Source organism: Gambusia affinis, linkage group LG01 (genome assembly GCF_019740435.1).
Source record: "Gambusia affinis linkage group LG01, SWU_Gaff_1.0, whole genome shotgun sequence".
Taxonomy (NCBI): domain Eukaryota; kingdom Metazoa; phylum Chordata; class Actinopteri; order Cyprinodontiformes; family Poeciliidae; genus Gambusia; species Gambusia affinis.
In genome coordinates this window covers 39,750,984-39,766,405 of record NC_057868.1, presented here as the reverse complement: position 1 = coordinate 39,766,405, position 15,422 = coordinate 39,750,984, and the positions used below count along the sequence as shown (strand labels likewise).

At 35.8% G+C, this 15,422-nt stretch overlaps 1 protein-coding gene across 2 annotated transcripts; it reads right to left on the bottom strand.

Moving 5' to 3' along the window:
• Nucleotides 1-7,000: 7,000 nt before the first annotated feature.
• rps21 (ribosomal protein S21) lies at nt 7,001-12,937 on the bottom strand. Of its 2 annotated transcripts, none has more exons than XM_044128156.1 (6): nt 12,897-12,937; nt 12,469-12,550; nt 10,680-10,743; nt 8,605-8,676; nt 7,476-7,531; nt 7,001-7,069 (listed from the first exon to the last, which is right to left on the bottom strand). In XM_044128156.1, exons 2-6 carry the CDS (start codon nt 12,516-12,518, stop codon nt 7,060-7,062), a joined length of 252 nt encoding a protein of 83 aa, XP_043984091.1. In that variant the 5' UTR covers nt 12,519-12,550; nt 12,897-12,937; the 3' UTR covers nt 7,001-7,059. The 2 variants fall into 2 exon arrangements, with proteins under 2 accessions (XP_043984091.1, XP_043984092.1); XM_044128157.1 differs by having other exon boundaries at nt 12,823-12,913.
• Nucleotides 12,938-15,422: the final 2,485 nt, after the last annotated feature.

The following is a 15,422-nucleotide window of genomic DNA, read 5'->3' as shown; positions in this document are numbered from 1 at the left end:
CAACGGGCTAACTCCAACGGGCTAACTTCAACAGGCTAACGCCAACAGGCTAACTCCAACGGGCTAACTCCAACTGTCTAACTCCAACGGGCTAACTCCAACAGGCTAACTCCAACGGGTTAACTCCAACAGGCTAACTCCAACAGGCTAACTCCAACGGGCTAACTCCAACGGGGCTTGCAGCCGTTCAATATTTATTCACTTCTGAGCATAGGCGTCGTAGTGATAATTCAACAGCACAGGCCAGTACAGGAAAATGCATTCCATATATGGTAACGTTAAGAAAGCGAAGGTTTAATAAGAAATCACATATCGCAGCAGTATAAAAACAGCAAATACAGCAGTAAATAAATGGCAAAAAGTATCAATTACCTCAATTCCATAATAATGTCAACAAAGATATTAAATCTTATACAAGTGAAAGTTTACAAAACAACCAAGTAAATTTGTGCTTTGGAATTTATCTGGAAAAATTTATTTCAGTTTCCCTGAAATTAAATGAAGCGGATTAAATATTTTCAAAGTTAGCTAAAGCGCAAAGTGAAAAATTAGCAAGCTGCTATTAGTAGATTAGCGGCTTTAAATCTTGATTTATTCAATGTAAGATATCAACACATAATTGAACAACAATAAATCTGAAAAGGCTTGTAACAGTTTTTTCTGTTAGAAAGATAAGTTTTCTAACAGAATCATCCTGTCCACTCTGACCAGCCTTTCTGTCCTGCTGAATGAAAGGAACCCCACAGGATGACGCTGCCACCACCATGTTTCTCAGTGGAGGCGGTGTGTTCAGAGTGTTTTCTACCACACATAACACCAGGATGTGAGGAATGTAGACAACTTAGCAGGTTGGTTGAAATGTTTCCAGTTTTATGTGCTTCCTGCACAGTACAGAGTCCGCATGTATACTTCCTGTGTTGCCTGTGTTACACATGCTGAACTCTGACCCATGGACTGCAGTCAGGTTCTGCTTTAACTACATAAACCTTCACTGGGTTAATTTTACATTAAGTAATGTAGCTGTTGGTTGGCAGAGGTCAACAACCTCCGGTGGTTTAAAGGAGTCTGGAGGCAGTGTGTTAATGCAGCACAGCTCCATTCACTGACACACTCCAACATTCCACCCAATGTTTACAGGTTCAAAGGTCACACTGATGGTGGCACTCGCTTCATTTTCATTTAGTTGTAAATTAAAAATTTTCTAAGGTTAATAATTCAACAGATTAACCATTCTGATTTCAAAACAACAGAAATGATAAAATGCAACAAAGTTAAAGAGATTTACAAAAATTTTATTTTATTCATTTACGCAAAACAGGATTTATTTAAAAACTAATCTGAAGACATGAAAAATTTTGAATTTCTGACTAAAATAATAATGTTCATCTTAATAACAGTCGGTAGGGGAGACTGTAAAATGCTACTTTGGAAATGTCATTTTGGTCAGTTTTTATTGTCAGTTCAGGACTATTAAACTAAGAAATATTCCATGTTTCAGGAACTCATTTAAGCAATGGCTACTATTCACCTTTTTTTTAAGAACTTGGGCTGTTTTTAAAAGCAGTAGAAAACCAAACGGAAGAACAAAACGTGCAAAATGTGAATTTTGCGTAATAGATTTTCTTTAAGATTCACACTAATGATGAATCGATTGATGTGGAGCAAACCTGAGTCAGGGTCATTGTTAGTCAAACTTCATGAACTATCAGGAGTGCTGTTTGGTTACTTTTCTTTGTTAATTTACTAAGCTGAACAGTCAGGGTTTCATGAACATAATGTAAACAGATGATCAGCTGGAAGGAGAAGCTCTGTAATCAAAGAGAAACTTTAGAGAGAAACTTGTGAACAGAAGGGCCTGAACCCACAGCAGAGAGGAGAGGCGTTGTTGATTCACCTCACTAAACCTCTTTTATTCTCCGCTTCTCTCTCTAAACTCTATAACTAATCTACTTCCTGGTTTCCAAGGAGATCAAAAGAGAAGTCAGGGACTGGCCACTTGTTGCCGCGGCAACTGTGAACCGCTCCATCAGCTAAAATCCCCCCACTGATACACTCCCACACACACTTAAATTAAGAGGTTGGGACTTGTAGAAGAAGAAAAGCAGACAGGATGGGAGAGAAGTGGAGAATATGATGAAATGCTTCACTTCAGTTTTGCACTAATTCAGAGTTAATGATGACAACAAACCCTCTGATTGGTGGACGCCATGTTTGAAAACGCCTCTGAAATTTGGATATTGTATATGTGTACTTACTTTTTCGGTTTTTAAATATATAAAATGTGAAAACAACATATTGAAAAAGTTATTACAAATGTACAACATTCAAATTTCAGAGGCATTTTTAATTCAATGGCACTTCCATACAAAACCTCCCAAAAACAACATGGCTGCTCTGTGCCTTTTTTCTTCTCATGAGTGAAAACCAGACAATTGTCCAAGTCAAAACATTTCCTAATGCTGGCTTCAGTGTCTGCTCTGCACCCTCAGCCATAACTCCAGGATGATTATTGAGTAAATACTGATTATCTTGAGACAGCATTCCTCAGATTTTCCACCTCCAACCCAGGATCAGATAGGAGTTTGGCGTGCGCACACCCACACACACACACACACACACACCCACAAACACACACACACACCCACACACACACACACACCCACACACACACACACACACACACGTTTGCGCAGCTATCTTTGCAGGGACTTTCCATTGACTTCCATTCATTTCTACAGCCTAACCCTTATATGTCAGGAAAATGGTCCCCACAAGGTATTAGAAACAAATGCGCGCACACACACACACATGTAGATAGGTGACACACAGAGGGCTCAGGGCGGATGTGCTTGAAGCACAGCAAGTCTGGGAGGGGATGTTTGGGATCACAGTGGACAAAAGTCTCTCTCTGTGTGTGTGTGTGTGTGTGTGTGTGTGTGAAGCAGGTATGAACACGCCTGCCTCTTTGTTCGAAGGCATCAAAGGATCGTTCATGGTGGGCGCTCTTCTCAGTCTCACCTCCAGCTCTGACTCTGTCAAGTCGCTGCTGCTCTTCTGTTCAATTCAACATTTACCAGTCGCCTGATGTTTGTTTCTTCTGCAGACGATGAGACAAACTGTACATTCAAACCTGCAGGCAGGAAAGGTGAGACTAGTTTATGAACATTTAGATGCATCAATGCAGCTGCTGACTCCAACATGCGTACTTCAACTTCTGTCATCTCCGTGACTCATGTGATGCAAAAAAAGCATTTCCATTGAAGTTTTGTGAAATAAACCAATTTCAATACGACCAAAAAAAAAAAAAAACGCACCTTAAAAACTTTATAATGACATGTTAATTTTTTGAATTGTTATTTAATTAACACTCTTATTGCAGCAGAGGTCCTTCCTATTGAAACTCGTTATTACTGCTTCCAGCTTTCCAACTCTAAAGCTAGCAGAAACACGGCGTCGCCATTGGCATCAACACGGATTAATGCTTGATTAAACGCAGACTCCACCCTCCTTCAGATCCAAACACTGTTTCCACCAACCTATTCGCCTTGGTGCATCACTTTGAAGTCTGCCGGCGTCTGAAAGAGGACTTAAAGAAGATCCAGACAGCTTTCACAGACAGATAAAGGATTACAGAGAGATATGTAGAAAGGAAGAGACAGAAAAAGCCCCAACAAGGGGCAACGAGGGGGAAGAGGCGGGTAGCACTATGCCACTTAAAAGACTGAGCACAAACATCTGATATGCTTGTAGCAACACAATCTGAGTAATTGCTTTAGGACTAACTTTAAAATAGTGGCGGGACAAAAAATAAAAAACAAAGAAACAACCTAAAATCAGGCGAATGAAGTAGCCCGATTTTGTCTCTGTTTAATTAATTAAAAAAATGAATAAATGGTTTCAAAACTGTCATCACTTTTATGATAATGTGTTAGGGACATTGTAGATAAAAAGAAAATAAAAAAGGTAAATTTCCAGCAAAAAATCTCAGAAATTGAGACACATCTCAGAAAAAATTATTTGCAAATATTTGAGTCTTGGAATTTCTCTGAGTTTCAAAAGTTGACAATTTTCAACTTTTGAAATTCAGAAATTGCCAAGATTTTTTGTAGAAACTTTTTAGATTAATCTCAAAGTTTCTGAGTTTTTTGATTGAAATGTACTACTTTTTCTTTTAGAGTAGAAAGTACTCCTGAAAAAAACAGAAAGTTTTCCTCGCCTGTCTAAGGGAGAATCAGAAATGTCCAGAAATCAAACCTCATGAAAGTTGGTTAATTTTAGTTGAACAACCAGTTTATCCTTCCCAATGGATTTGCTGCTCTGCAGCCATGTAGTTTTCCCTAAAGCCAAACCTGAAACAAAGTCTTCTTTATGTGCTGTCAGGTAAGCAGGCGGCCATCAAAGGTATGCAGGGGGCCAGGTGAGGGTGAGGGGCGGGGCCCTTAAGGGTCTCCATGCCTTCATGTTAGGATTATTGCTTGACCAGCTCAGGCACTTGTGAAATATTTAGAAAATGTCCCACAAATAAAATCAGGCTTTTATCGGTCCTCCTTAATAGATGGAATGAAAGCAATACTACCAAATATTTATTCAAAATATTAGCAGGTTGACCATTTTCAAGACGTTTTGCTCTCTTTCTTCTGATTTATTGTAGGAATCTGAGGTTTTAAGTGTCAAACTCATGAGTCCTTCTAGACATCAAATCACATCAAATATTCCCTCCAGTTTTTTATGGGTCTGAAGTGGTGAAAATTCACACAAAATCAAAAGATCCCTGCATTTTTTTTCATGCTAACAAGTTTGTTTAAAATGATCAAAAACAGAAGACATAAAATTGTCGTATTATCTCTTATTTATTACTACACTGCTGCGTCAGCCGGATTTTGACGTCAGGTTTCCCCTGCTGTCAACAAAAAGTAATTATAAATTTGCACCGCAAATCTGTGATTTTGATTGCAAAACATTTTTTTTCCAATATTACTTAATTTTACTAAGTATATCAAATGCAGAGACAGCTATTTATTAATATCTTGCAGTGTGTTAGTCGGTTTTATCAATATATTCTCTCACAATCTGCCCTTGAGAAGATTAATTATCTTGATACGGCCTAAAAAGAGAAAGAGTTTGCCACCTGTTACAGGTGAATCAGACGGACAGGTGAGGACAGACGTCTCTTCTGTTCACCTGGAGGACAAAAGGACGGATGTTTGGGGACAAAGCAGTAAAGTAGCAGCTGATGACAGCTATTAAAAATGGCTCCAACCACAACCAACCGACCTTCACGCTAATTTTAGTCCTAAACGACAATATTTTCTATCTGAACACTGCAAAACCAACATTTTAGTTTCTGTTTAGTTTATAGTGCAAATATCTTAGTACACTTGAAATAAAACAAAACTCTCATAAAAGTAACTTTTCAGAAATTATTGCTTTAAGCCAATAATTCCTTAATATTGATTTAATAGTTCCTTTGGCAGATTATTTCACTTATAAAATGGAAAAAATGTCTTTCCATAGGCTATCTACCAATAACTAGTACTTTAAAAAAAAATCAATATGAGGGAATTATTTACTTAAAAGAAGCTTCTAAGTTAGTTTTGTCATATTTTATTTTGCACTAGAAACTATGTTAAAACACTTTGTAAGATGTTTTTGCAGAAAACTAGTAAACTTGATTATGTATATGGTATAACCATAATCCTAACTTACATAATTTTATTTTTCAAAGTCCACACTCATATAAATCATTAGTATTTAACAATCAGCACAACCAATCTCTAAAATGATTAAAAATATTCTGTCAAGCTGAGGCTTTAGCAACAGATTCTACCACAAATAGTTGAACAACCTTTATTAATTAAAGCATAAATTAATGTGAATTGATCTAACAAATAATATAAAGGTTTATAGTTCTATTTTCACCAAAATTAAGATAAATCCAGATAAATAGTTAATAAATGAGAATTAATTTCTGCTGTAGGTTTGTTAAAATGTTGCTCTGAAATACTTTGGACACCTCTGAGTAACTAATCGTTTCTAAAGATTAAAATAACTCCTCAGTTATTGTTCGCAAGTTACCATAGCGGAATCAAAGGCTAAGTCTTCTTCTGCGTGCTAGATTGATCAAATGCTGCCCCCTGGTGGCGGAAAAAAATTAACTGCAGCTTGAAATAAACGCTAGAAAACCCGAGAAACATGGCAGCTCTATTAAATCTGGTTAATCTGAGGCTCCAGAGTCTGACTTTTTATAATGGTTTTTCGTTTGGGTTTATTTTGTATTTTTGTGGGAAATATCTATTTGTTTTCACATTATTTTCTAGATATATCTTCCATTGTCCTTCATTTTAATGCCTAAAAATAGAAATGACTCAGTAGTTCTTAAAAATTCAAAATTTAAATTAGATGTTTAAAAAATAAATGCTTTGTGGCTCTAAAAAGGTTAGATGCTGGAGTGAAAGGAAAAAAATGTCTCTGGATTATAAACGCAAGTATAGACCAATTATTAACATTTAAAGCCAATAACTCCAACAGGTTAGGATTGGAAAACCTCAAAAGTAACAAAAAACAAAATTTCTGGGAATGTAATGTCACACAGTGAAAATCTTCAAAAAAAGGAATCGTTCTTGCGGGATTAATGGTGTACACATTAAATAAAACTCTAAAACAAAATGAGAGATAAATCATGAACCTAAATAAAAACAGAAACCTATTTTTAAATGCACAATGTTTCTAATTTACTAGCAGCTGATATTCAACCCATGACAGACCTATTTTGCATATAGATGATTAAAAATATCTTAATTTATTGCTGAAGAAAGCTTAAAAAGAAAATCCCATTTTGTTTTATACGTATAATCTGCTAATCCCAGATAATCCATTCATTGGACAGGTCAGGAACTGTTGAAAGCAACAATTCAAATCTGATCCGTTGCGTCGCCTTGCAGCCTCTGGTCGAATAAACAGGTTCAAAATATTCACTGGGTAATGAAACACAAACAAAATGTTGCTTTTTTTCTTCCACTTTATTTAACAAACGTTCCACAGATTCATCCAATGCGACTCTCAGAAGTTCCTGCAAAATGGAATAATAATAAAAAAAGAAAAATTAGAGCATAAAATAATTACCAAAAACAAAATTTATGTATTAAATGCATCTTACAGCAAAACCATCTGGTATTGTGGTTACGTTTCAATAACCGAATATCTGAAATATCCAACAGACTAATTACTATTTATACTTAAAATATTTTCCCAGAAGAGAATAATTAATGTGGATGAATAAACTTTAGCTTTTGCAGATGAATTAAATTTCACGTTAGATTCTAGATTTGGTTCTTTTGTCCAACTAGAACAGTTTTACCTTAACACTGTTTATAAGAGGACAGTTAGCAGCTGACAGTTAAAACTAAAACGTTTACAGGATAATAATCTGAAGGTGATTATATTCTCAAGTAGAAAACTAGAGAATAGACTCCTACTTTGCAACAACGCCGTCGACCTTGGCCAGCCTCAGGATGGAGTCGTCAGATTCTCCCTGCAGAGACAAGAAAGTTTAGGAAAAACTGCAGAGGCTCAGGTTTCACTCCACCGATTTTATTCACTTTATACGGGAGAGAAAAGGGCCACGAAATAAAATAAATTGTTCTGAACTTTTTCTCAAATTCATAGGAAAAAGTCAGAAATCTGAGCTTGAAGTTAAAATTGAGGAAAATAGTGAGAATTCAAAGAAAAAACCCATCAGGATTCAGACCTCAAAAAAGTCAAAACCCTGACAAAGACTGTTAAAATTCTCAGCAAAAAACATCTGGATAATCAGGAAAAAAAAATCATCCTCAGAATTCAGAGAGAAAGCAAAAAAAACAACAACAGCAACAAAAAGCAAAAACAAAAAACCCATCAGAATCCTGAGATAAAACGTCAGAATCCATTTCCCCCCAGTGGCTCTGATCCTCTTCTGTAACGTTCCCAGTCAGAACCAGTGAAGGTGAACCGTCTGCTGGAGGACCGGACCATGTGAACACACTCAGGGTCCTGGTTCTGGGTTCTTATGGACTCAGTGAAGTACTGAGTCTTTTTCACATTCTGAGAGCTGCCATTAAGGAAAGTCTAAAGCACCATGAAACCTTCAACACATTCCTGGGTTTTGGAGCGCCAGCAGGAAGCGGGTCGGCCTGTCCTGGTGTATTTTTGTTAAGTGGGTGAAAACGTTTACGGCTGCTCTACAACACAGTGGTTCATCTTTCCTGCTTTGTTTGAATATGAAACTGATTTGGTTCCTTTTAGCACCAGGAACCTTTAGCTTGAACTCAATCAGTGAGTCATAAACCTGCGTGTTCTTCAGCCAATCAAAACGCAGCAGATGTTTAATGATTTGTATTTATTGTTCTATTAAAAGTTTTGACATTATTGCTATCTCGCCTTCTTTTGAATACTTATAAAAAACTACGTTTGAAAAATGTTTATCAGCTAAAAACATTGTAACAGTTTAGTTTGAATAAGTTCCTGTCCAAACATAAATGTATTTCTGTGTTTTGATGAATGCTAAAAAAAGTTGAAATCTGCTCTGAGGTTGAGTTTCTGTGTGTTTTCCAGCAGCTGTGGACTTACCATCCTGCGAATGGCTCCACAGATGGCGTAGGTCTTGGACTGACCGTTGAAGCGGCCGGTCACTTTGTCAACCTAAAGGGAGAAACCCAAACAGAGGAACTCATGTTTACCCTTTAGAGAGGGAAAAACGTCTCATTCAGTGGAAACTGAAGGGTTTGATTTGCATGAAACAACAACATGTTTACAGCAAAACTCTGATACTGAAGCAAAAACAAAACTTTACAGGATGGTTATTAATATGTTTCACGTTGACTAAAGTCTAGTTGATGATCAACTTCCAGCAACAGAGACTCGACGGCAACGGAGGTTTTTTCCTCAACGGCCGCCTGGAGATTTTTCTGTTTAATGTTGAAATCAAATTTATGTAAATTACACCTAAAACACGGCTCCCTCCTTCATGCTCAGCAGCTCCGTCAAACATTTAACGGATGTTCGGAGGATTTTAATGCACGGCTTCCCAGCTTGTAGTACCACCACGTCACCACCAGAGGGAGGAAAGAACATTAAAACCTCTAACATCTGATCTCTTCACCTCAACCTGTTTCTGGTTGATGCTTCATGAGGAGAATGAAATGTTTCCTAAACGTGCCAAATAAAATTTAATAAAATTAATTGAGCATCAGTTTGTCAGGGTTCCAATAACTCAAATTTAAGACTTTTTAAAAGCATTATGAATGAAATGGTACTACTTGTGAGATAAACAAAAAAATCTTGTCAGATTTTTACTTTAGTTTATCATTTCTTTTAATCTTTTTCTTCACTAGCTAGCACATTTAAGAATATCCAGACACCCTACACAAAAAAAGTCTTAAATAATAAAAGTTTTTTATTTCTTTTCTTGCTGTCTAGCTAGCTGCTAATATACCGTTGGTAGCTAACTATAATTTTTAGTCATGGTACAGATCTTAAAAGTTAAATTATAAAGGTCTTAAGCTCTTAAAAATGTTAACTTGAGTTGTGAAACCTGCAGAAATCCTGTATTAGCAGCTTGTTGCCAGTCAAAACACAAAGATATCTACAAATAAAATGTTTGACTGGCAAAAAAGTCCAGCAAGAAAACAATTAGAGAGAATAAGCAAGATTAAATAATGCTGTCTAAATCAATCACATGATAAATTAAAACAAGCTCAATAATTTCCATTTGCATAAATTTATCGTTTTTTTCTTTTCTTTCTTTTTGCCAAAAACTGGATGATAAAAATCTTCCGTCTGGTGTTTTTCTTTTTGAGGGAAAAGTTTGTTTACAGACTTCATAATCCATTTTATTTGTTGTTTCAGTTATTTATTTTGGATATTTAAAATGTCTTCCAGATTCTAGTGTTAAATGTTGGTTAGAAATAAATGTTTATTGATCTTTGAGAAGGTGTTCTTGTAATACTGTCATTCCTGCACTTTATATTTATATTGTATTTTATTTTATTCTGGAGTAACCACAACATTGGAACCTCAAAACATTGTTCTGAGCCGTATGCAACAAAATTTCGTTCTGTATTCACCCTGTGCATGAAAAATGATAATAAAGTCTAAGTCTAATATTATGCCATAAACATTATATTACATGGTCTTAATCAGCAATATTATCATTTATTGCAATAACTTCTGGGACAATATATTATTCAGTAAAATGTATCATGACAGACCTGGTCAATACTATTGTAAAATGTAGGCATACATTTATTTTGATGACTGAGCAGCGAATAAATTTACTCAACACAAAGCAATAAAAATAAAGTTTAGCAACATTCAACACACCTGTGACGTCTGATCATCAGAAACTCCAGATGGGGATATTTGAAATGGATTCTGTTTTAATTTAATCTCAAATCCATTCCGACTTCTGAGCCAAATAAAAGATAGTAAATGTAAAATTTTTATGAATATTTTTGACTTTCAAAATCTGGAAAATAAAAATGTGAATTTTTAAAAACTAAAAACAGTGGTTTGCTTTGGACTGAAACTGCAGTTGAGATTCCTTTATAGACTGAAAGTTCAGTTTAATTTAGCGGAGCTGAGAAAACACCAGAATGGCACAAACAGGCCAGACGAACCGAAAAGCTTTAATATTCTGACTTTACCTCAGCGATGTTGATCTGGATGGAGGCGTGGTCCTTGGCGCCGATGATTCTGTTGCTCGCAGAGCTGCAACAACAGATTTAGTTGATCTGTCAGTAACTAACAAGCTCATATTTTATTGGATTTAGACAAAATTCAGCTGAATCCCAGAGTATTCTGGTAGAGATGTTGCAATTTTTAGATCTTCTACATTTAAGTTATCCAAAAGTAAGACTTTTGGGGAAGGTTTCCCCACAACGCTCAAAACTGTCGACCTTAGTTTTAAAAATCTAGACTTGGCTGGTGAGAATTACATAACTTAGAACAGGGGTCTCAAACTCCAGTCCTCCAGTTGCTGTCCTGTAACTTTTAGATGTGCCTCTGCTGCACCACCTGAATAGAATAATTAGGACATTAAGGTTCTGGAGAACTGATCTACACCAGGAGGAGGTCATGAGGCCGTTTCATTCCAGTGTTTTGTACCTGTGGCTCATCTAAAACCTGCAGGACAGCGACTGGAGGACTGGAGTTTGACACCTGTGACTTAGAATAACTGGTATACCGAAGGTGTACATAATTATTCCTACCCCTGACAAATTTACATTTAAGGTACCCTATGGCTATTATGTGTTAAAACAACTTGCCCTATAAGAAGTAACAAGCTGTCCAGCAGATAAAGCAGTAGCAGAAATGACAATGAGCTTCTGTTTAACAGCCAGCGAATGATTCAGATCTGATCTCGCAGCAGACTAACTAGGACTGCAGGGATAGAAACGGATTAAATCTGAGGTATAAAATTCAATTTACAACTGTTGAACCAGCAACTCTTCTAAAAGAAACATCACTTTAAATCTGAATCTGCCAGAGCTATAAGAATCATTGATGGCTTAACCATAACTGAAAACTAATTATGCATTTGTGGATGCAAAATAAACTACAACACATCTGAACACGCTCAGTTTAGATGATTTTAAACTGAAGGATGTTTCTATGGTCGTTCTCCAAAACTGAGATGTGACAAAAATCCTTCATTTTCCTGAAGATTTAAATAAAAACAATGTTCTCAAATATGAGGTTAGCAATGAAGAAATAAAAATTAAATATTATTTATTCCAAGTAATCAAAAAGAAAGTAGCACACTTGACATAACAGTATTTTATTCACTACAGCTCAGATTATAGAGAAGTCAAAGGCTTGAACATAAGGAAAAAAAGCATGAAATATTATTTTAAAAGAGAATTTAAAAGTTTTTATTCAAGCAGATGATGCAAATCACCACTTGTAAACATTTCCTATAGATAGCAACCTGAGCTGTTTTACCTCCACTTTTTGTTTAATTTAAGGGAAGTAAACATTTTATCTTGTTTAAAAATTCTGCAATTATGTTTTATCATTTTATAAGATTTGAAATTTTATCCCTTTTAAATAAAATTATGTTTATCAATTATTCAAACCTATCTTTTTTCTACCACGTCAATATTTTGTTTCTTTAGTTTTTCATAATATAAAAGAACTTTAATTGCCTCATGCCGAAACGTTCTATTCAAAATTGGCATTTTATAACCAGTGAAAATGGTAGTCATTTATATAAGAAACATACTGACAAAACATATAGTTCTTAAGTCAATTTTCGTGATTAAATATTTTGTTTTGAGTCAGAAACCTTTCAGATGTTTCAATATAAATACAGGAAAGGAAAAAAACACGAGAATGTTTATAATTATGCAGCTTCTTTAGTTTAAAACTGACCGACATAGCATCGTGTAAATTAAACTATAGCTACAGTTAAGCTGAATAATTATAAAAACTCACCATTTGCGTGGGACGTACAGGTCCACAAATTCACCAGCGTCGTTCTGCATTTTGAAAGTTGTGCAGGTGGTCGACTACAAACCTGGAAAACAAACAAAAAACTTTACCACTGGGCTCTAAGCCGCATGGTTTTAAGGAAATGTGATTTTAGAAACATCATGCAGACATAGATGTGATAACGGGAGCCAGGGACCAACACAGCAGCTAGCGGCTAACCCCGTTAGCATGCGGACAGCGCGGCCGCATGTGGCTGCTTTACACACACGAACATTCTTTATTCACGCAACATAACAGCAGCTAGCGAAAACAAATAACAACCAGACAGTTCAATATAACATTAACTACAATAATTACCATAAAACCCTGCCGTGATAAACTGAAAGAGGAGTTTTAGAACGTTTAGAAACCAGAGCCGAGGAGATACCCACCGCTTACGACAAATGGCCGACAGGAAAAGGAAGAGCTGTTATTCCGGAAATGAAAAAGAAAAATGCCTCAATGTTTTTATCGCCACCTGCTGGTCTTTAGCTGTCACAACAATCACAAACACCGAGTGCCCAGAAATTTGTTTCCTCATTAAAGAACAATGCTTTGAACAATGTTTTGAAGAGCAGAAAATACAACTTTACACTAATAAAAACAAAAAACAAAACAAGGGAGAAATAGTGTACGAAAATATCGGAGATTGCTTTTATTTTTCTATTTTTATCTTATATATTGAAAATAGCAGTAGAAAGCAGCTTAAAATATGTATATAGTGGCAGAATGCGAATAAAATGAGTTGTTTTTTTACCTAATAACTTAGGTTATTTCTTTAAAATAGTCAAATTGAGGAAAATCTATAACCAGCACACTTTCTGAATTGCTTTCACGTTTTGTTTAATGTATGCAGAGAAAAATAATGTTTTCAATTGGAAATTAAATATTTGTTTGTCAAACAAATAATGCAAAGACAAACTATTAAAACTTTTTTAAAAATACACTTTTATAAAAAAAACTGTCTGAACTAACTTTTAAGGATGTGAAAAGAATCTGCACTATTACACATTTCTTGTTTTTCTTTTTACAGTTAAATGTTTCATATAATCAACTAATTAGACAGAGAAAAACATGCCGAAAACAAGAAAATGTTAACAAATTATGATTCATTCATTGAGGGAGAACAACAGGCATCATTCATTAAGGTCATAGTTTATATGGTAAACAATAAGAAAAACACTGGAATAATTGATTCTATGGAAGAACTTAAGGGCCAAATGTTTCCAACAAAAAAGAAACACAAAACCTTGTCTCACAGTTACTGAAAACCAGTAAATATGATCTCTGCTTGAGATTTAAAAAATACCCCGTTCTGGTTGTTTTGGTCTGTTCTTCTTGTTTTGGTTCTTTCTTCTTGTTTTGGTCCGTTCTTCTGGTTTTGGTTCGTTCTTCTTGTTTTGGTTCGTTCTTCTTGTTTTGGTTCGTTCTTCTTGTTTTGGTTCGTTCTTCTTGTTTTGGTTCGTTTTTCTTGTTTTGGTTCGTTCATCTTGTTTTGGTCCGTTCATCTTGTTTTGGTTCGTTCATCTTGTTTTGGTTCGTTCTTCTTGTTTTGGTTCGTTCTTCTTGTTTTGGTCCGTTCTTCTGGTTTTGTTTCGTTCTTCTTGTTTTGGTTCGTTCTTCTGGTTTTGTTTCGTTCTTCTTGTTTTGGTCTGTTCTTCTTGTTTTGGTCCGTTCATCTTGTTTTGGTCTGTTCTGGTTGTTTTGGTCCGTTCTTCTTGTTTTGGTTTGTTCATCTTGTTTTGGTCTGTTCTGGTTGTTTTGGTTCGTTCTTCTGGTTTTGTTTCGTTCTTCTTGTTTTGGTTCGTTCTTCTGGTTTTGTTTCGTTCTTCTTGTTTTGGTTCGTTCTTCTGGTTTTGTTTCGTTCTTCTTGTTTTGGTTCGTTCTTCTGGTTTTGTTTCGTTCTTCTTGTTTTGGTTCGTTCTTCTTGTTTTGATCTGTTCTTCTTGTTTTAGTCTTTTCATCTTGTTTTGGTTCGTTCTTCTTGTTTTGGTTCGTTCTTCTTGTTTTGGTTCGTTCTTCTTGTTTTGGTTCGTTCATCTTGTTTTGGTTCGTTCTTCTTGTTTTGGTTCGTTCTTCTTGTTTTGGTTCGTTCTTCTTGTTTTGGTTCGTTCTTCTTGTTTTGGTTCGTTCTTCTTGTTTTGGTTCGTTCTTCTTGTTTTGGTTCGTTCTTCTTGTTTTGATCTGTTCTTCTTGTTTTAGTCTTTTCATCTTGTTTTGGTTCGTTCTTCTTGTTTTGGTTCGTTCTTCTTGTTTTGGTCCGTTCTTCTGGTTTTGTTTCGTTCTTCTTGTTTTGGTTCGTTCTTCTGGTTTTGTTTCGTTCTTCTTGTTTTGGTCCGTTCTGGTTGTTTTGGTCCGTTCTTCTTGTTTTGGTCTGTTCTTCTTGTTTTGGTTTGTTCATCTTGTTTTGGTCTGTTCTGGTTGTTTTGGTCCGTTCATCTTGTTTTGGTTCGTTCTTCTTGTTTTGGTCTGTTCTTCTTGTTTTGGTCCGTTCATCTTGTTTTGGTCTGTTCTGGTTGTTTTGGTCCGTTCTTCTTGTTTTGGTCTGTTCTTCTTGTTTTGGTTTGTTCATCTTGTTTTGGTCTGTTCTTCTTGTTTTGGTTCGTTCATCTTGTTTTGGTCTGTTCTTCTTGTTTTGGTCCGTTCATCTTGTTTTGGTCCGTTCTTCTTGTTTTGGTCCGTTCATCTTGTTTTGGTTCGTTCTTCTTGTTTTGGTCCGTTCATCTTGTTTTGGTCTGTTCTGGTTGTTTTGGTCCGTTCATCTTGTTTTGGTTCGTTCTTCTTGTTTTGGTCCGTTCATCTTGTTTTGGTTCGTTCTTCTTGTTTTGGTCCGTTCATCTTGTTTTGGTTCGTTCTTCTTGTTTTGGTCCGTTCATCTTGTTTTGGTCCGTTCTTCTGGTTTTGTTTCGTTCTTCTTG